Source organism: Schistocerca nitens, chromosome 6 (assembly GCF_023898315.1).
Source record: "Schistocerca nitens isolate TAMUIC-IGC-003100 chromosome 6, iqSchNite1.1, whole genome shotgun sequence".
NCBI classification, from domain to species: domain Eukaryota; kingdom Metazoa; phylum Arthropoda; class Insecta; order Orthoptera; family Acrididae; genus Schistocerca; species Schistocerca nitens.
In genome coordinates this window covers 297,717,884-297,737,866 of record NC_064619.1, presented here as the reverse complement: position 1 = coordinate 297,737,866, position 19,983 = coordinate 297,717,884, and the positions used below count along the sequence as shown (strand labels likewise).

The 19,983-nt window shown below is 42.2% G+C and overlaps 1 protein-coding gene across 1 annotated transcript in view; it reads right to left on the bottom strand.

The window, feature by feature from the left end:
- LOC126263333 (urocanate hydratase-like) overlaps positions 1–19,983 on the bottom strand; it is a 380,705-nt gene that overhangs the window by 325,244 nt on the left and 35,478 nt on the right. The window contains exons 3-4 of the mRNA XM_049960422.1: positions 10,689–10,842; positions 4,640–4,830 (exon numbers count right to left, since the gene is read on the bottom strand). Of these exons, the coding sequence (XP_049816379.1) occupies positions 4,640–4,830; positions 10,689–10,842 (345 nt within the window). The remainder of the gene's footprint in view (positions 1–4,639; positions 4,831–10,688; positions 10,843–19,983) is intronic.

Here is a 19,983-nt window from a genome sequence, read left to right as displayed (position 1 = left end):
ATTTCCTCTTGCATATGTTTCAACGTTCTTCGTGTGTTATTTTATGAATGCAGTGTTGTATGCCATCTCCCAATCTTAGCTCCATATTTTATGTGTTCCGTAAGATTACAAACTCTCATTTTCACAATCCTAAATAAGGCACCAGTTTAGTTATGAATCAAGTTTAATATGCTGAAATTTTAACGGAACAATGATCAATGTTAAAATAAATGTCCAATTATAAACAGATTTATTTCTTTTTATTTAAATTCTCTTTTTATATATAGATCACTGATTGTCGAAAGATGACTATAAAAAGATTATAATTAATGTTAGTCTGGTTGGGAATTTGGTAAGCTAGACTGGATACCTGGTGAAACAGTTGCTCAGTAATGCAAGGTTAACTTCCTCAGATAGCTCACAGCTTTTAACCCGCTTTTACTGTCTTGAATATCAACACCACTTTCAGAACAACTTAATGCATTAACATTACATGGTTGCTTATTCTAAGGAAGTATGATACCGGAATTTTAACAGCAAATCATTTCATGGTGCTCACACATTGTCTTGTGGCGTCTGACACTGCAGCGTGCTGACCGTGACGCTTTCCGACTTGCTAATCGCAACAGTAAGAAACGTGCTGATGTTCTATGGAGCTTCTCTATTTCCTCGATGGATCTTAATTGATAATGATACCAAACTGTCGAGCAGTATTCAAGTACAGGCCGAATGCGGATGCCTCAAACGAATTCCAATGCTGGTGGACTACACTTTCTACGGATCCCTCCAATGTATCTCAGTTTGGCATTGCAATCTTATCGTGAGAATCCTGTTCCTACTACAAAACCAAGCTTTTATCGTAGGAAATATAATATGATACCATTCACAAAACAGACCTTGCATTTCTCGTAAATTTTAACTTGGAAGAATTGAGTACAAAATAGACGAGATGAGTTTAGAAATAAGGCAATAACCAGCCTCTAAATCTGTGTATATGGAAGAAGAGGGTCCGTTCACTTGTTAGTTTATTTGTTTGTAATTGATACAAAGCTACAGGTTTGTTCCGATGTTAATGAAATTTTGCATACTTTACCTTCAAGATAAGAGGAGGATCATTGTCTACATAACATTTCGTTATCTGACACGAAACATATATGTATGTAATGTATAAAGGGGACAGGCAGTTGGCAAAAATCTGTAGAAGTTCTTCGCGGGCTTACTTCAAATTTATACATGATCCCCTAATGAACATTTGCGCAGGCATAGGTTACATATTTTTAATATAGACAATGTATAAGAGAAACTTCGTTACCAAACATTTAGAAAAGTACTTGATCGATTTAGTTCAAATTTCTATAGTCAGAAAATTCATGAAAATTAAATGGCTAGCGAACGAAATGTATCGTGGTAAGCTGACTGTAGTTCCTGACGCGAGAATACGTTACCCCGGCTATACCCGTCTTGGATGTAACTCCATCAGACGTCACTAGATCTCGGGAAGAGCGAAAGCTCCAGAATTTGAGAGAAACGTGATTGTAAACTCTTATTACTGAGCCGGCCGCGGTGGCCGTGCGGTTCTAGGCGCTGCAGTCTGGAACCGCGGGACTGCTACGGTCGCAGGTTCGAATCCTGCCTCGGGCATGGATGTGTGTGATGTCCTTAGGTTAGTTAGGTTTAAGTAGTTCTAAGTTCTAGGGGACTGATGCACTAAGATGTTAAGTCCCAAAGTGCTCAGAGCCATTTGAACCTCTTATTACTGTTTTTACGTATGACATGTACCCTACAAGCTACTTTAGTCAGTGTATCACAGTCTTTTTTATTATTATTATACACAGTGCCATAAAAACTCTAAGACAGGTCTTAGATATAGTAACAACAAATGCCAACAGATCGTGCCGATCAAAAGATAGAACAGGACCCGAGATTACCCGAATTGTGACATAAACTGTTCGAACAGCTAGAGTCGTGCTCAGGCACAGCCATACCTGAAACAGTGAAAACTAGCTGAAACAAGACGAGTTCTCCAAAATCACAATAAGATACTTGTCGCAAAACGAAACAACAAAGAACCATACAGATGAAGACGCAGTCATACATCGCATTTCGTTGACGTTGACACCCAGTGATTCAAATATGCCCTTCGATTTAAAGCGACTGCAATTTCTCATACGGCCTGAATTCGCTACGAGTGTCAGCAAGGCACAGTACCAATCGCTTTTTGTGGCAGATATTAAACATCCCGGGCAACGCCGGGCACTGCAGCTAGTACTTAACAATTCGCAAACTATTGAAGCACACAGCACTTTATGCAAACATGTGGAATTATACCAAGTGTGGAATGATACAAAAGTACGACCTGACTGACCTCCAATTGTAGAACATAACTCAGCCCAGTAAATAAACTGGCACGGTCTTACCAGTAATTTCATCAGAACACCGTGCTCCTTCAAACATAGGTCCACATTCAGATTCGTCTTTACGCTTCAAGGCGAAACTGTATGTAACCAGAATGGCTGACCTCCTTTTGGAACAGCAAGCAAGTGGCTTTCACAACAGCCAAATCACGCGGTTGGCTAAGAACCAACCGCTCACCACAGACTAAGTTTCAGATGCAGTGGTTGATCAACGAGCTTTCGAAAGTGTCCAAACCGATAGGTAATGAAGGTGGTTAATATCTCAGAGATACGAGTGAAGTAAATAATATGTGTTTTGAAACGGAAAACAGGAAACGAAGAAATGAAAGAGCAAGGAAACAGGCATCTTTCATCGAAAAGGCTTGTTATGGCAGAACACTCTGCAGAGGACAGCTTCATATGGAATCCATAAAATATTGATGGATTAACCAAGTTAATCGGTCTTCTGAAAAACTGCGTAGTTTTTTTTTTTTTTACCAGACCATTGATTGTTATAGACAAAAAGTTTCGGGACCCAGCTGCGAGGGCGGGCTGAAAAGTAATGCTTCCGAATTTTTTATGTGAATATCCTTAAGGCTTTTAAATAAAAATAAGTGTATTGACATTCTGTATTTTTATTCTTCCTGTCTACATATTTATTTCTCACGAACACATTTCTCTCGACGAGTGAAAAGTTAGTTGACTCTGTAGAATGCTTGACTTTGTTGGCGAAGCCACAACCAGACCTCTGTTTCATTACTGTCAAAGAGAAGTCCTCTAAGATGTTCACTAAGTTTTGGAAACAGTTGAATATTGGATGGGACGAAATCGGGATTGTATGGAGGATGAACGACGATAGTGAACCCAAGGTGTCGTACTGTGGCAGATTTTGGAGCGCTCGTCTGTGGTCTACCATCGTCATGCTGATAGAGAGGGTGGTCCCTGTGTGAAAGAACTCTTCTGGCTCGTGCCTTCAGTTTTCTGAGGTATTACAACCCGATATTTCTCACGCACAGACAAAATTACGTTGCACAGTGACAGGTTACACGCTGCAAAAAAAATGGTTCAAATGGCTCTGAGAACTATGGGACTTAACTTCTGTGGTCATCAGTCCCCTAGAACTTAGAACTACTTAAACATAACTAACCTAAGGACATCACGCACACCAATGCCAGAGGCAGGATTCGAATCTGCGACCGTAGTGGTCACGCGGTTCCAGACTGAAGCGCCCAGAACCGCACGACCAAACCGGCCGGCTTACACGCTGCAATTCGGTATCCTCCAGCGAAGCGGGAAAGTCGGTCTAGTAATATGCATGGTGACAATTACTGAACTATATGAAAATAACGTAAATTATTTACAAACTACGGCGTGCACGCACTATACTCAAAATGTAAACGTCAGTACAGATGTTCGGATTTAGGTTATGACATGTTCGATGTGCCTGCCATCATTGGCGATGATGTGGCGAAGGTGAATAGCGATGTTCTGCATGACCTGCTGAGTGTCGGAACATCGACGCTGTCTATGACTTCCTGGATTGCTGTTTTCAGCTCAAAAATAGTTTTGGCGTTACTGCTGTAAACCTTGCATTTAATACAGCCCCACAAAAAGGCGTCGCACGAGTTCAGATCCGGAGAATATGGCGGCTAATCGAGGCCCATGCCAATGGCTTCCGGGTACCCCAGAGCCAGAATGCGGTCCTCAAAGTGCTCTTCCAGGACATCAAACACTCTCTTGCTTCGATGGGGCCGAGCTCCGTTTTTCATGAACCACTGTCGAAATCAGTGTCATTTTGGATAAAGGGGAGGAAATCATCTTCCAAAACATTTACATACCATTCGGTAGTCACTGTGCCATCAAGGCATATCGCACCGATTATTCAATGACTGGACATTGCACACCACATAGTCATCCGTTGAGGGTGAAGAGGCCTCTCGGTCTCAAAATGAGAATTCTCAGTCCTCCTAATGCGCCAAATTTGCTTATTGACGATCCAAATGAAAGTGAGCTTCATCACTAAACCAAACAACAATGCTCATAATAATTGCTATCATGCTCCGCGGCCAATCGTGTAGTTTGAACGTCATAACTCAGACGGTTCAGAAGTTATGACGATTTTATTTCATATAGTTCAATAACTGTTACGCTGTACTGACGTGTAATACGTCACCCGATATTGAGAACAGAATAAAAAATTCAGAGGTACTACTTTTCACCACGTCCTTGTACAACCAAAACGCTAGTGAAACGTTTTCTGTACTCACATGGTGACTCCGAGTGCGAACATGTCGTCGTAGTGCTTCCTGGTGGAGTAGTTGGGCACCACCATACCGTTGGTGATGACGAGCCGCGGCGCCGACGCTGGCGACGGGAAGACCCCCAGCGGGTGGCCCGAGTACAGCACCAGCGTCTGGTCGCGCTCCAGCGAAGACAGGTAGCGCATCACCAGCCAGAACTGCACACCACACACCGTACATATAGAAACTCAACGCTTCCCCTGCTTCTCTACAAAAGCATCTCTAATAGCCTGTGTAATATTAGTGCAGGAAAGTCCTAAAGCTCTTTCAATCACAAGCATATGGAACATGGTTTGCACTCACGTTTCTGGAGAACGAAAATCTCCTATATCAAAAATTAAAATGGATCCGCTGTCAGAGGTCTGGGGACGGTCAGCTCGCTATGCTCGTCCGTGCGCCGTAGACAACCTTCTCCTGCCGTGTTCCTCGTTTTCCGGTTGGTTGGTTGATAATGATGATGTTTGGTTTGTGGGGCGCTCAACTGCGCGGTTATCAGCGCCCGTACAAAGTCCCAATGTTTACATCGTCCAATTTTTTTACGCAATCCAATCTAGCCACTGTCACATATGGTTATGATGATGTGATGAGGACAACACAAACACCCAGTCCCGGGGCAGAGAAAATCCCCAACCTGGCCGGGAATCGAACCCGGGACCCCATGATCCAGAAGCCGCAACGCTAGCCACTAGAGCACGAGCTGCGGACATTGGTTGGTTGATTTGGGGGATGGGACCAAATAACTGACCGTCCCCAGGCCTCTGTCAGCGGATCCATTTTAATTTTTGATATAGGAGATTTTCATCCTATCTTTGGCGCAGAAAGGGGTAAAACATGGTGCTATAAAAATTTTCAACAAAATACCAGATGAAATAAAGTAGTAGCTTCAAAAATAAATTGAAATCATATGTCCTTGACAACTCCTTCTATTCCATAGATGAATTGTTGAATAGGAATATATAAATCTATAAATGTAGTATACGCATTTCGTGCCATTTAAGGGAATGAGGTAAATAACAGAAATATTATTCTTTAAATCTTTATTGTAATATATATATATATATATATTATAAAAGCTGCATATATATATATATATATATATATATATATATATATATATATATATATATATATATATATTAAAAAATCTTGTTTCATATGTGCATTTCTTGTGCACTTGACACGTTCCACATCATAACGGCTATCGTACCGTGCGATTGATCAATGGGACACGCAACCAACTAGCTAACTAACTAACTAGCGATGTCATCGGTCCCATTGGATTAAGTAAGGATGGGGAAGGAAATGGACCGTGCCCTTTCCAAGGAAACATCCTAGCATTTGCCAGAAGTGATTTAGGGAAATAACGGAAAATCTAAATCAGGATGGCCGGACGTGGTTTTGAACCGTCGTCCTCCCGAATACGAGTCCAGTGTGCTAATCACTGAGCCACCTCGCTCGGTTTGATTTCCGCGAGCTGTTCAGTACATTTCCGTGCTGCCTTTTAGTGAATAAACGGCGAGCTTACCGGGCACCATGCCTGTGTTCTGGACATCCTCGTAGGTAACTTTCAACACGTCGTTCTTAAAGAACAAAATCGACAGACTGAAAGGTAGATTCAAGTGTACCGTAAGGAAGTGTTGTAATGATGCCACTGATTACAATACATGTATAATTACATCTCTTGGCACAGGGTAGTGTATAGAGAATCACTTGCAAGCAGTGTCAAAAAGTAGATATTGGTCAGTCAAGCAGTGCTGTCGTATTTGGGCTATCTGATCTTGAGGGAAACTGGAGATTCAACCTTTTCTGATCATTTTTAACCGAAAACCGTTAGTATGATGCAGACTGTGAAGTTTGACATTCTGTTAAGAAAAGCAGAAAGACTACCCTACAGGAAATGAAATCAACAAACACATGATACAGAATATAATGATGAGACTCAATTTTCTTCTTACCCTTCGTTAGATTAACTTTTCATTGCAAATCTTCTTCTTCTTATCCTCAGCGACCACAAGCCCTGTAGCCCACGCGCTGCATCAACTATCTGCTTCCACCGCCTTCCATCTCTCGCAGTCTCTCTCCGCCCTGCGTAAATTCCTAATGCTGCGATGTCCTTTTCTGTGTCATCTTTCCACCTTGTACGAGGTCGGCCCAATGGTCTTGTTGCCTGGAGAGTTCCTTCAAATGCTTTTTTGGTGACTGTGTTGTTTTCCATTCAAGCCACATGTCCATCCCATTGCAGTCTCCTACTTTTTAATTTCTGGATGATAGTGAGTTGCTTCATTAGCTGAAAAATATTCTTGTTCTTTCGAATTCTCCACACGCCATTCCGCAAGACAGGTCCCAAGATTTATCTCATTACTTCTCTTTCGAAAACATTCAGTTTTCTCTTTCGTTCTTTGTAAGCGTCCAGCTTTCTGAATCGTACAGTACTATGGGGCAGATGATAATAATGTATATATTCATCTTTGTGGTATTGACAAAGCTTTACTTTTCAGTGGGTTGCTTAGTGAATACAGACATCTTGACCCTGAGGCTATTGTTTCGTTTATATCCATTGTTATGATATTTTTACTGTTGAAACGTGATCCAAGGTAGTTAAACTGAAGAACTTTTCTGAATTTAGAATGTTGGTCATTTTCAAAGTAAGGGTTTGGGTTTATGACTCGACCTATTTCCATATATTCTGTTTTCTCTTGGTTAATCAAAAGCCCCATTTTGCTGACACTGTGCCTGAGAGATCTGTAAAAGTCTTTCAGTTCTTCTTCACTTTAACTCAGCAACACTATATCATCTGCATAAGCCAGGAGTTTTACTTCAGTGTGTTCGAATAATTACAAATACCACATTCAAACTGTAAATTCACCTTAATCCTCATAAGTTGTTAAATGTCTCTTTGTTTCCCCCTGTTTTAGTTTATGTAATTATTTATAAGTGACAAAAATGCAATGATGTACATATGCAGACTGGCGCGACGAATGAAAATATTTGGCAGTACCAGTATTAATGTCTGGGTCTCCTGATCACTAACCACTACGCACCCTCATACTCTGCCTTTGTACAACTGCATGGACTACCATAGCGCGCCATACTCCTTACTGCAAATTCCCAATCACGCCTCAGACAACTTGGTATTCCCCCTAAACTAGAACAGCATTGCACAGACTCTCCAACTGTTTTGGGATAGCACCACGGCATCGAAAAAAATGAGGGATGCTGAAGTGCTATTCCAATACTGTTGAAGACCCTCTGGAATGCTGGTCGAGTTTAGGGGGAATACCTAATGGGCTGAGGCGGGAACGGGAATTTGGACTGAGGTGGGAAGCGAGCTACGGCAGTCTGTAGAGTTGTGCAAAGACCCTGTGCCAGGATGGCGTAGTGGTTAGTGCATCTGCCTCGAATCATTGCCTTGACACAAAGTTTCATCCGTCGCTTCAATCTGCATATTATATACATCACTGATAAATCAGACGTGAAAAGGCCTCTGGAACCCTATAGTTCCATTTTAAGAAATGCAGCAGTCCGGAACCGCGGGACTGCTACGGTCGCAGGTTCGAATCCTGCCTCGGGCATGGGTGTGTGTGATGTCCTTAGGTTAGTTAGGTTTAAGTAGTTCTAAGTACTAGGGGACTTATGTCCTAAGATGTTGAGTCCCATAGTGCTCAGAGCCATTTTTAAGAAATGCAGTGTTTTCCTCTGTAAACACTCTGTGTCACTTTTGTATCTTCCGTACAAACATGAATAAAAAGCTCAGCTATGTAATATTTATCTCTTTCTGCACCGACATGCCGTTATAACAAATACATAACAATCCATGTTGCTACTAGTACAAAACAGCGTAACAGTGAATGAAGTAATAAAAGGTAATTGAAATGAAAAATAAAAAAGTACCATCTGATTTTAAATGAACTAATTACTACATTTTATCATAATATATAGGTACAAAAATCTGTATTACAAGTAAAATACATGCTTCTCTGGTGTGGAATTATAGAGGAAATTAAATCTCTAAATATGACGTTACAGAAAAATAGATATGAGTGCCCATTTTTTGCAAACCAGCTTAGTAAAGGCAAATGTCGTCTAGTGGAACTAATGGAAAATATTAGGATATTGTCTATGAAAAAGACAGTGCTTTCGAAAGAGGAAGTAATTCAGACAACAAGGAACCGCAAAATATTTACATAGTCGCAAGTAACGGTTTGAAATTAGTAAAGAAGCCTCTATTTCTCAATTGTAAGTGTTCATGTAAAAGAAGGCCGTCTTATCGTGTATCTAAAAATCTCTAAATCTTTCAATATAACTCATCTCCGTCCTTTCTTTCCGTTTTGCAAGATCTCAATTTCTTCGGTTCTTTGGATTATGGCCCGATCTTAACAAGTGTTCTGCGAATGTAAAATGATGCACTTTCAAGCTTTTTTATCTAAAAGATGTTCTTTATATCTAATATTAAATGCCCTTCCAGTTTGTCAGATTTAAAATGTTGACAGTCCATCGCATGACAATTTTAGCGATAAACACATTTTTTTTTTACGGCATGTGTCGCGTTTTACGGTGTGCTTTACGGAAGAGCTGTATGTAATTTATTCTTACAGTGTTAATGATCGTCAGATGGCTACTGCTTGTACTGCTTGTGGCATGACATGGTTAGGTCGTGATTTATGTAAACAGATTTAATTAATCTATCCAAGTAAGTTGTTGCTTCATTTTCCAACTGGGAATTTTAATTATTTTACATCATAACATACAGCTAGAAGTTATTTTTCGTTTTGTTATAATTTTACATAACATAAGGTACATCTGAAGAAGATACTCATATCAGTGTCGAAACCTAGGTAAAATTTAAATAAATTAACTTCCGGCAACCGACTGGCTGTTTACTTTATTAATTGAATCTTACAGTACCTGTTAACAGCCTTGTTCCAGAGTGTGAACTTCTGATTTATTACGTATGTATTTCCTGTGGATCGTACGTATTATTTACTACTCCGTACGAGATGTCGATCATTTTCTGGTCAAGCTCGAAAACGTCAGCCTTCGTGTTTCCGACAAGGTCGAGAAATTTCAAGACGTCTGGCTGTTCGTCTGTGGCAGTGAAACGGATGAAATCTTCACGTGACTCATTATGCCTCTGAGCACTATGGGACTTAACATCTATGGTCATCAGTCCGTGACTCATTATATAATCAATGGTCGGTAAGCTGTAATTGGCTAAACTGCGTCAGTTCTGAGTTTATTGCTTCGTAACCATCTTCTTGTTATTCCAATACACCACAAATTCTATTGATGATGACTGCAATGAAAATCAGAAAGCCAAGTTAAATAAATGCATTGTGTGATCAACCATTTATCACAATTTCTTCGAATTACTTGCTTTTTTTTCTTCGACATTGCTGTGGTCATGATTTCTCTACAATTCACGGAAACCATTGTAGACGTGGTAATGCGAAGTGAGTTGGGCAAATGGCTAGTGAAGAAGCTTTACAAGGTTTGGAGTGGGTGAGAGTAGAATAGTTTGTTCTAGCAGCCGGGCACCAGACTACGGTCTCTCTTGTATCTCACCCGGACAGCTACGTTGATATCGATGAGGAAAATATCAACGTTATCGACAGACAAAGAGGTTGTGGACCCAGCAACTCGTGGTAGGTGGCGCTCCGGCCAGTCATCTGCTCCTGCCACCTAGAGGCCAGAATGCCCTTATAAATCAGTGGCCAGCATCTATACAGTCACATCGCTCGCCGAGTGAAGATTGTACACATCATCCTCGAGACGATCCATTTGGACTTCGGTTTCCTTTAAAAACTATTTGCTGCTGTGGTGATTACGACCTTGCGTCGACTTACGAACATTCTGGTATCATTCTTCGACCATCAGTTTCGTTCTCTCACGCCAACCTAGCTTGTTCAGGTTTTTTGTGAACTATCATTTGTTCTGTGGTTACTTCATTGTGTATTAACAAACGGTGCGCACGTTGGTCGCAAGAACTCAAACAAGCGTGTACAAAAGTATCTCTCACCTGTGCCCAGTTGGAGAAGACCTGTCCGTTGCCCCCGTAGGTGACGAGCTCGTGTGGGAACTGCGCCACCGCCGGGTCCAGGTTGTTGAGGATCATCAGCATGATGGCCGCCGCCTCTGGACAACGGGCAGGCAGAAGTTGCAGTGGATAAGCCCTGGGAAGTAAAGTCAGACACAGTACGTTAATGACTGAGGTGTGTGCTCACTAACATTCGCTGCGTTGAAACGCCCCAGTGAGTCCGAACACTAGAAATTCAGCTACCCACGAGAGCACGATTCATGGTTTGAGCTCCTGCTCATGGCTGACAGAATCTCATGACACTTTCCGTTCTTATTGTCGGAGTGAGTAGAGTGCATACTACACCAACTCCGAGATTCACACTGAAGTCTGCCAGAAAGGGCACAATGATAGCAGAGAGTTATTTCTAGGCGCTTCTCGTTGCAATATGACAATTTTGTCAATAACGCTATTCCACAAGACTGTTTTTTAAATTCTGGGAACTGCCCATACTCAAGTGCAGTGGTCAGAAACAGTCTGAAAAGCTTGTAAGTGTGTTTCAGGGTCGGTTGTGCTGGGAAAAAATTGTTAAGAAAAAAAATACGGGAAGCTGCACCGTTTTCGAGTTAACTAGCATTGAAGTTAGCCAATCAGACCATTGTGCGCGCAAATTCAACCGGCCTGCCAGATTCAATTAGTTTCGGTTGTTCTCTTGCCATTGATCACAGCGCAAGCGACTGCTTAGCCTTTGGCTTGGATTCTATCTTTACTAGCATCCCTCGTCCAGTTGTTGAATCGCTCTCTTGTTGGGCCTTAGGAAACCAAACGAAGAACAAGTTTGGTGACACCGTGTCTGAGGGGCAGCTTGAATTTGCGCGCAACACCCTAACTGGCTAACTTCAACGCTAATTAACTCGGAAAAGGTCCAACGTATCGAATTTCATTCTTGCCCTTTATTTCTCAGCACAGCCTACCTTGCAGTGCCCTTATAAGCTTTTTAGACTCTTTCTGACCACCCTGCATAATAACAGAACCGGATACAAAGTCCTCGATTCATCAAGATCACTATCATTGGAAAAAAGTTTCTGAAGTAGATGACAGTACACCGACAGAAACAGAATGTTGAAATTATAATGAAATGCAGACCATTACCCGCTTACAGGCGTTGATAAATACCAACAGGGACAGTTGAAAATGTGTGCCGCGACCAGGACTCGAACCTGGGATCTCCTGCTTACATGGCAGAGGCTCTATTTTTTTTTTTTGTTCGATATAGTTCTTTGCCTTTGGTCTGGGCGGACGTCACAAGACATCCGTTCAAGTTGATCGTTGATTCCTTGACTCAGCTTTTTTATACAGAGAGCACGCAGCCTTCTGACCGAACACGCTGAGCTACCGTGCCGGCGTTACTGTCGACACACTACATTTGTAATGTCCCTGTCCATTATACTCATTACGCGTGGCAGTCAATCTACCGATTGCCGTAAGAGTTTGAGAAATGTGAGTGCATCCGCACTGAAGAAGATCATTGGTCGGTAAGCCTTATCTATATGAAGACGGTATCAGTTCTTTCGGACCTGCCCGAAAGAACAGATACCACCTTCATATAGAAACAGAATGTGTCCGGTGTCCGTGAACGGAGTAGAAGAGTAACAGCTTGGAGAAAATCCTGAGGAGGACTCACCTCGCTTCCTGCAGTTCTTTAGATTTTCCGTTTCTAGGCAGGATGTTCTGAGTTGCTGGTTGATTAAGTGAAATAATGTTGTATTTAGAAACTCTTCAATTAGTAGCTGAAGTTGAAAATTCCTTTTAGTGATCCGCGACAGATTTCGTAATAAGGGGTGGTCACAAAGTTTCCATTATAAGGCCGAGTAGTCCAGAATAAGTTGGCCAATCAGGTAAAGTCGACGTGAGCATTGAGGCAATCCTCCCACGGATGCACCGGATTGAAGATACCCGTTTGGTAAAACAGCGTGTCCTGCTGCATGAAAAAGTCCGTAACTGCCTGTTGTCCATCCTCCTCCGACAGGTGCATGCATGCACGCACGTGCAAAGGATCAGGCTCTGCGGCGACTACAGCCGCTGTGAAATACATTAAATGTATTCGCATTTGCAATTAATGACAACCATCAGCTGTAGAATGGAATGTCCTAGACCGGGACTCGAACCCGGATTTCCCGTCCATCGCGAGCGGTCGCCTCACAATTTGGCTATCCGGGCACGACTCACGGCCAAATCCAAACTTCCATATCTCGTCAGCCAGGCGGCTACGACCTGGACTCTTACATCCTTTATGTATATTCCCGTACAGGTCAGACGCTGTACTTGAAAGTCGCCTGCCCGATGTCGGCAGAGAAATGCGACTCTGCAGTGCCCGCGTTATTCTGATTACGACACGAAGCTCCTTTGGTCATGTGTGCATGTCCGGGCAAGCGACTTTCATGTACAGCGTCTGACCCGTGCGGGAATACACGTGATGGATGTACGAGTCCAGGTCGTAGACGCCTTGATGACGACATATGGAAGTTTGGGTGTGGCCGTGAGTCGTGTACGGATAGTCAAATGGGCGCCGGTACAGTAGCTCAGCCTGTTCGATAAGAGGGTTAGCTAACCTCTGTAATAAAAAACTGAGTGAACTGACCAACGAAGAGCCGGAACGGGTGTCATCGGACCTCCGCCCCGAAAAAACTAAACGAACAATATAGAACATAATGACATAAAAAAATTGGTAAACCAACAACTAGTTAGTTAGTTGCGTGTTCCATTGATCAATCAGTCAGTACGGTAGCCGATATGATGTGGAATGTGGAACGTGTCAAGTGCACAAGCAATGCACATATGAAACAAGATTTCTTGTTTCATATGTGCATATGTGGGGTAAATAACAGAAATATTAATCTTTAAGAGTTAAACATTAATATTTCTGTTATTTACCCCATTCCCTTAGATGGCACAAAATGCATATACTATATTTATAGATTTATTTATTCCTATTCAAGAATTTATCTATCGTATAGAAGGAGTTGTCAAGGAGATATGATTTCAATTTATTTTTGAAGCTATTACTGCTCACTGTCAGACATTTTATTTCATCTGGTAATTTGTCGAAAATTTTTATAGCAGCATATGTTACCCTTTTCTGTGCCAAAGATGGGTTGAGAAAAGGATAGTGTAAGTCTTTCTTTTTTCTGGTATTATAATCATGAATGTCACTGTTTCCAGAATGAGATTTTCACTCTGCAGCGGAGTGTGCGCTGATATGAAACTTCCTGGCAGATTAAAATTGTGTGCCCGACCGAGACTCGAATTCGGGACCTTTGCCTTTCGCGGGCAAGTGCTCTACCCACTGAGCTACCGAAGCACGACTCACGCCCGGTACTCACAGCTTTACTTCTGCCAGTACCTATCCGGTATAAATTTTCACTGTGGCTAAGCCATGTCTCCGCAATATCCTTTCTTTCAGGAGTGCCAGTTCTGCAAGGTTCGCAGGAGAGTTTCTGTAAAGTTTGGAAGGTAGGAGACGAGGTACCGGCACAAGTAAAGCTGTGAGTAGCGGACGTGAGTCGTGCTTCGGTAGCTCAGTTGGTAGAGCACTTGCCCGCGAAAGGCGAAGGTCCCGAGTTCGAGTCTCGGTCGGGCACACAGTTTTAATCTGCCAGGAAGTTTCAATGTCACTGTTGTTTATTAACTGGTCCATGTTGTTGAAAACAAATTTCATTAGTGAGTAAATGTACTGTGGGGCTGTTGTAAGAATTCCCAATCTTTTAAAAAGATGCCTAAAAGATGTGCGACTATGAACCCCACACAACTTGCGATAAGCGGGAAATTCGGGTTCCAGTTCCTATCCGGTATAAATTTTCACTGTCGTCATTCCATTCTACAGCTGAATGTTGTCATTATTCGCAGTTTTGAATACATTTAATGTATCCGCCGACAGGAGTCGTCGATTCCTCAAGGGATTCTTTTTTAAGGAACCATTGGCGTGATAATCGCATGACGAAACATCAGAACTATAGGGTGGCTTCTCGAGTATGTCTCGCTTGAGATGACGTCACTTCTGCGTTACGACATTTGTGGTATGAGAACGTCCGTGATCATGAAACAGCGCCATCCCTCGCTGGAATTTTGCTTGACGTTTGGCCTTAATTGTACGCAGTAATTTTTCCAGCGTTGCGTAGCACCTTTCCCTCATGATGGAGACACCAGGTGTCTTGAAATCAGTAAGCAATGGCCCCCCAGATCGACCGGCGTCTTGTGTGGAATCGCACGTACAATATTCCACAACTGTGCACTTCAACAGGCATTCTACCCTACACACATTCTTAACTCTCCATGGACGTATTTGGTAATAATATCGCTATAGTTCAGGTTGCAGCATTTACCATACGCACGTCGGAAAGGCACGAATGCCATACTAATCCCTTGCCTAAATGTCGCTGCTTGTATACCCGCATCAGAGTTGTGCTGCGTTGCCTATAAGGTGTGACAAAGCCGTCAAAAGAAATATTTTTGATCACCCCTTATAGAAACTCTGTATTGTTCACAGACGTTTTTCTTTTTTGATTTACACTTACATGTCACGGTTTCGCCATCGTTAACATCATATCAGTGGTAAAACCGAAAGTACATATGTAGCAGCTAATGTATTTACTTCAATTGAATGTGCCATTGTAGAATGCACATACATTGATGAACTAAAATACACTACTGGCCATTAAAATTGCTACACCACTAAGACAACGCGCTACAGACGGGAAATATAACCGACAGGAAGAAGATGCTATGATATGCAAATGATTAGCTTTTCAGAGCATTCACACAAGGTTGGCACCGGTGGCGATACATACAAATTGCTGATATGAGGATAGTTTCCTACCGATTTCTCATACACAAACAGCAGTTGACCGGTGTTCCCTGGTGAAACGTTGTTGTGATGCCTCATGTAAGGAGGAGAAATGCGTACCATCACGTTTCCGACTTTGATAAAGGTCGGATTGTAGCCTATCGCGATTGCGGTTTATCGTATCACGACATTGTGTCGGTCGACATCCAATGACTGTTAGCAGAATATGGAATCGGTGGGTTCAGGAGGGAAACACGGAACGCCGTGGTGGATCCCAACCGCCTCGTATCACTAGCAGTCGAGATGACAGGCATCTTATCCGCATGGCTGTAACGGATCGTGCAGCCACATCTCGATCCCTGAGTCAACAGATGGGGACGTTTGAAAGACAACAAACCATCTGCACGAACAGTTAGACGACGTTTGCAACAGCATGGACTATCAGCTCGGAGACCATGGCTGCGGTTACCCTTTACGCTGCATCACAGACAGGAGCGCCTGCGATGGTGTAGTCAACGACGAACCTGGGTGCACGAATGGCAAAACGTCATTTTTTCGGATGAATCCAGGTTCTGTTTACAGCATTATGATGGTCGCATCCGTGTTTGGCGACATCGCGGTGAACGCACATTGGAAGCTTGTATTCGTCATCTCCACACTGGCGTATCACCCGGCGTGATGGTTTGGGGTGCCATTGGTTACACGTCTCGGTCACCTCTTGTTCGCATTGACGGCACTTTCAGATGTGTCACGACCCGTGGGTCTACCCTTAATTCTATCCCTGCAAAACCCTACATTTCAGCAGGATAATGCACGACGGCATGTTGCAGGTCATGTATGGGCGTTTCTGGATACAGAAAATGTTCGACTGCTGCCCTGGCCAGCACATTCTCCAGATCTCTCACCAATTGAAAACGTCTGGTCAATGGTGGCCGAGCAACTGGCTCGTCACAATACGCCAGTCACTACTCGTGATGAACTGTGGTATCGTGTTGAAGCTGTATTGGCAGCTGTACCTGTACATGGCATCCAAGCTCTGTTTGACTCATTGCCCAGGCGAATCAAGGCCGTTATTAGCAGAGGTGGTTGTTCTGGGTATTGATTTCTCAGGATCTATGCACCCAAACTGCGTGAAAATGTAATCCCATATCAGTTCTAGTATAACATATTTGTCCAATGAATACCCGTTTATCATCTGCATTTCTTCTTGGTGTAGCAATGTTTAATGGCCAGTAGTGTATTATGACCACTGCCGACATTTAGACTGAATTCTACCTGGTGGCGTTGGAGGCATGTGACAAAATAAGGAAACTATGTAAACGGACCAGAGGCGAATGGCGAATCATTCCAGCTACATCGACTGACATAAGAGATTTTAACAAAGGATAGATTTCTTTGGTCCATTGCCTCGGAACAAGTGTCTCGAAGACGGTGAAGATGGTCGGCTGTTCGGGTGCTTCTGTCGTGAGCACCCATCGAAAGTGACTGAATGACTGCGGTGTTGGTCGTTCACGCTTCATCAGAGACCGTAGAGGCTGTTGGCTCGACCTCAGCGTAAAGCAGGGTAGGAAGTGATCTGTGGTGAATTTGACGGCACAGTACAGCCATGGCGCAGGCACAAGTGTTTTGGAACACACCGTTCAGTGCTCACTGTTGAACAATGGACTCAGCAGCAGGCGACCCCTACGTGTTTCCATGTCGACCTACAGACGCCGGCAATTGCGATGGTAGTGGACACAGGGTCAATGGATTAATGGAAATGTGTCACTTTGTTGGATGAATCATGTTTCCCGTTAATACAGGTCGATGATCGTGTCGGGATGCGCTCTCATCATATGCACCGCGCCACCGCCGAATTTGACGGGGGCCAGTATTTTGCTACGTGGAACATTCACCTGGGCTTCCATGGGACCTGTGTTAATAATCTAAGACACAATAGCAGCTATGGGCTACCTGAGAATGACTCCGATCCAGCCTCTGCCATTCATGCTTGACATCTTCTCTGACGGCGATGGTCTCTTCCATTAGAATAATTATCAGTGTCACTGGGCCAGAACTGTGCTACAGTGGTTTGAGGAGTATGACAGTGATCTCAGGGTTGATGTCTTGGCCACTAAATTCATCTGGTTCGGGCCAGATGGAACACATCTTGGTCGCTATCTGGCACCAACTTCGCGGCCACAAACCACCGGTTCGTAATGTACGGAAATGGCGTGACTTGTGCGTAGATGTCTGGCGCCACATATCTCCGGAAACCTGCCAAGGACATGTCGAACTCATTCCACTCAAAATCGCTGTTATATTGCACTCCAAAGGTAGTCCAGATGTCAACAATGTTTTGAGGCATCAGCGTATGTATATATTCCACTGTCGTATGAGATAATGCGGCTCGCTTTATTCTTTGACTTGTATTTTTAACGTGCGACCACTCATTGATTAATCAATAGCGTCAATACTTGCTTGTTATCAGCTTCTGTCTTGCTTTGAAACCAATGAATCTATAAATGCACATCCATTTTTACCTTTGTAATTATATGATCGATATTTAACATTGCCATTTAACATATAACTGTCATATTCGTGACGTTCAGTATTGGATTTGATACCCTAGTTGTTGTGGCTCTACCTGGCGGTATTCATTTCCTCTTTGTCCATGGCTCTAAACGTTTCTCAGTTTGATATTTACACAATGAAGCACTATTTTTGAAGAGATAATGTGTATGTTTTCTGATAGTTTCTTATGGCATGTGTATCAGTTGTTTCCTGTGCACTATCTAAGTTGGTTTAATTCAACAACATTCGCTCTTTATGTAGGTTTTGTCCTTTCTCAGATCTGATTATGACTATACCGAAAATCATCGGGTGTCTGACGATATAAAGTTAATGTTTTTCTTCTTCGCTCCAAGTAATTTGCGTATGTTTGTTGTGGTACCCATCATTGTTCAGGTCTGCGTTGAGTTCTTAGCCTTTTTGTTTCTACTTCCTAGTTCTGTGAGGCCTCCTTTCATTTTTGATTCTTATTATAAGTTAATTCCCGTTTCTTCAGCTACATTTCTAATGCTATTAATACCGAGTTGTTTTTCTTTGTCATTATTATTTACATCCTTTCACCGTTATCTTGAAATATTTTTTCATGCCTGGATTTCGCGTTTTATTCCTTGCAATACGTAATAAGCTTCCAAGTAACAGTGTAAGAACTACCAATGCGAAAATTCATTCTTTTCCTTCTGTCGATTTGATTTTTAAGTAATGTGTTTTTTCCACACGTATTACCGGACTCGAGATCATACAGAAATAAAAAAAAACCGCGAGTGCATTGCCTTGCTAATGACTTCTTGTTCACATGTTCCCTAGCTAACACGAAGAACATGCTGTTAAAATACTAGTACTCTGCATCTTCCAAGTGATAGTTCTATTGTTCTTAAAGCATGGCAACAAAAATGAGTGAATGTACAGGAGAGAAATGTTTCTGTAAGGCATTCCCAACGCACTTTTTCTGTGGCTGCATACTGTCACGGCGTTAATGAGCAAGTGATGGGATGCGGAAGCACTAATATATATTACTCCACAGGAGAAGCACAGAAGGCGACAATTCTCACATTCATTTAATGGCGCCGAATACATTTTACGCATCAGTGAGTTATTTCTAAACGATATTTTGAATCAAGAGCGCCTGCTTTCTTACTCTAGGCAATCTGTTTCCCTACAGATACATTTTAATAACCGTATAGTCTTCAACTGATAATTGCCTGTCTCTAACAAAAAAATCTATGGATTACAGACGTGCTAGACATTTTTGCCAACAGATACCTGTCTTCAACCTGATAATCCCTCAATGCTGTATTAATCATTTATGGCCTGAACTTTAGTGAACCACTTCGTATGAGCGTTACCCCTGCGGGAAAACGTGTGTTGAGTTAATATTCCATGTGATTCTGTACACAGATGGCGTGTGCTTTACTTTTATACAGTTTCTTATGCATCACATCGGCAGAGATCGTTTATATTTCAAAAACGTATTGGAATTTTCTGCTCTTTGAACGCCATGACTCATTATTGGAATACCATTTCTTTTGTGATTTTTCTGCTTGCGAATGTGAAACATTTCTCTAGTTATATTCGCTTGTGTAAGCTACTTCAAGTGCCTCTTTTTTACATATAGTTCTTTCTTAAAGATACGTCACTTACTGGTACGAAAATTTACTATCTAATACAATTTTTTGAAATATATCTTATTTGTCTACAGTTATATCTATCTTATTCCATTTTCCATCTAGACATCATTATCTATTTATCTTTAATGATTAATTTTTATGCAAATACTTAACTTCTTCAGGGTAAATATCTCTTCCCATAATATTGGGGCTAGTTTTTAGGGAACTTAATCTGAGGTGTTTTCGAAGAATGGAGTTGCTTTCCTGTAGACTTCCAGTGCACTGTCTTCAGTATCTAGAT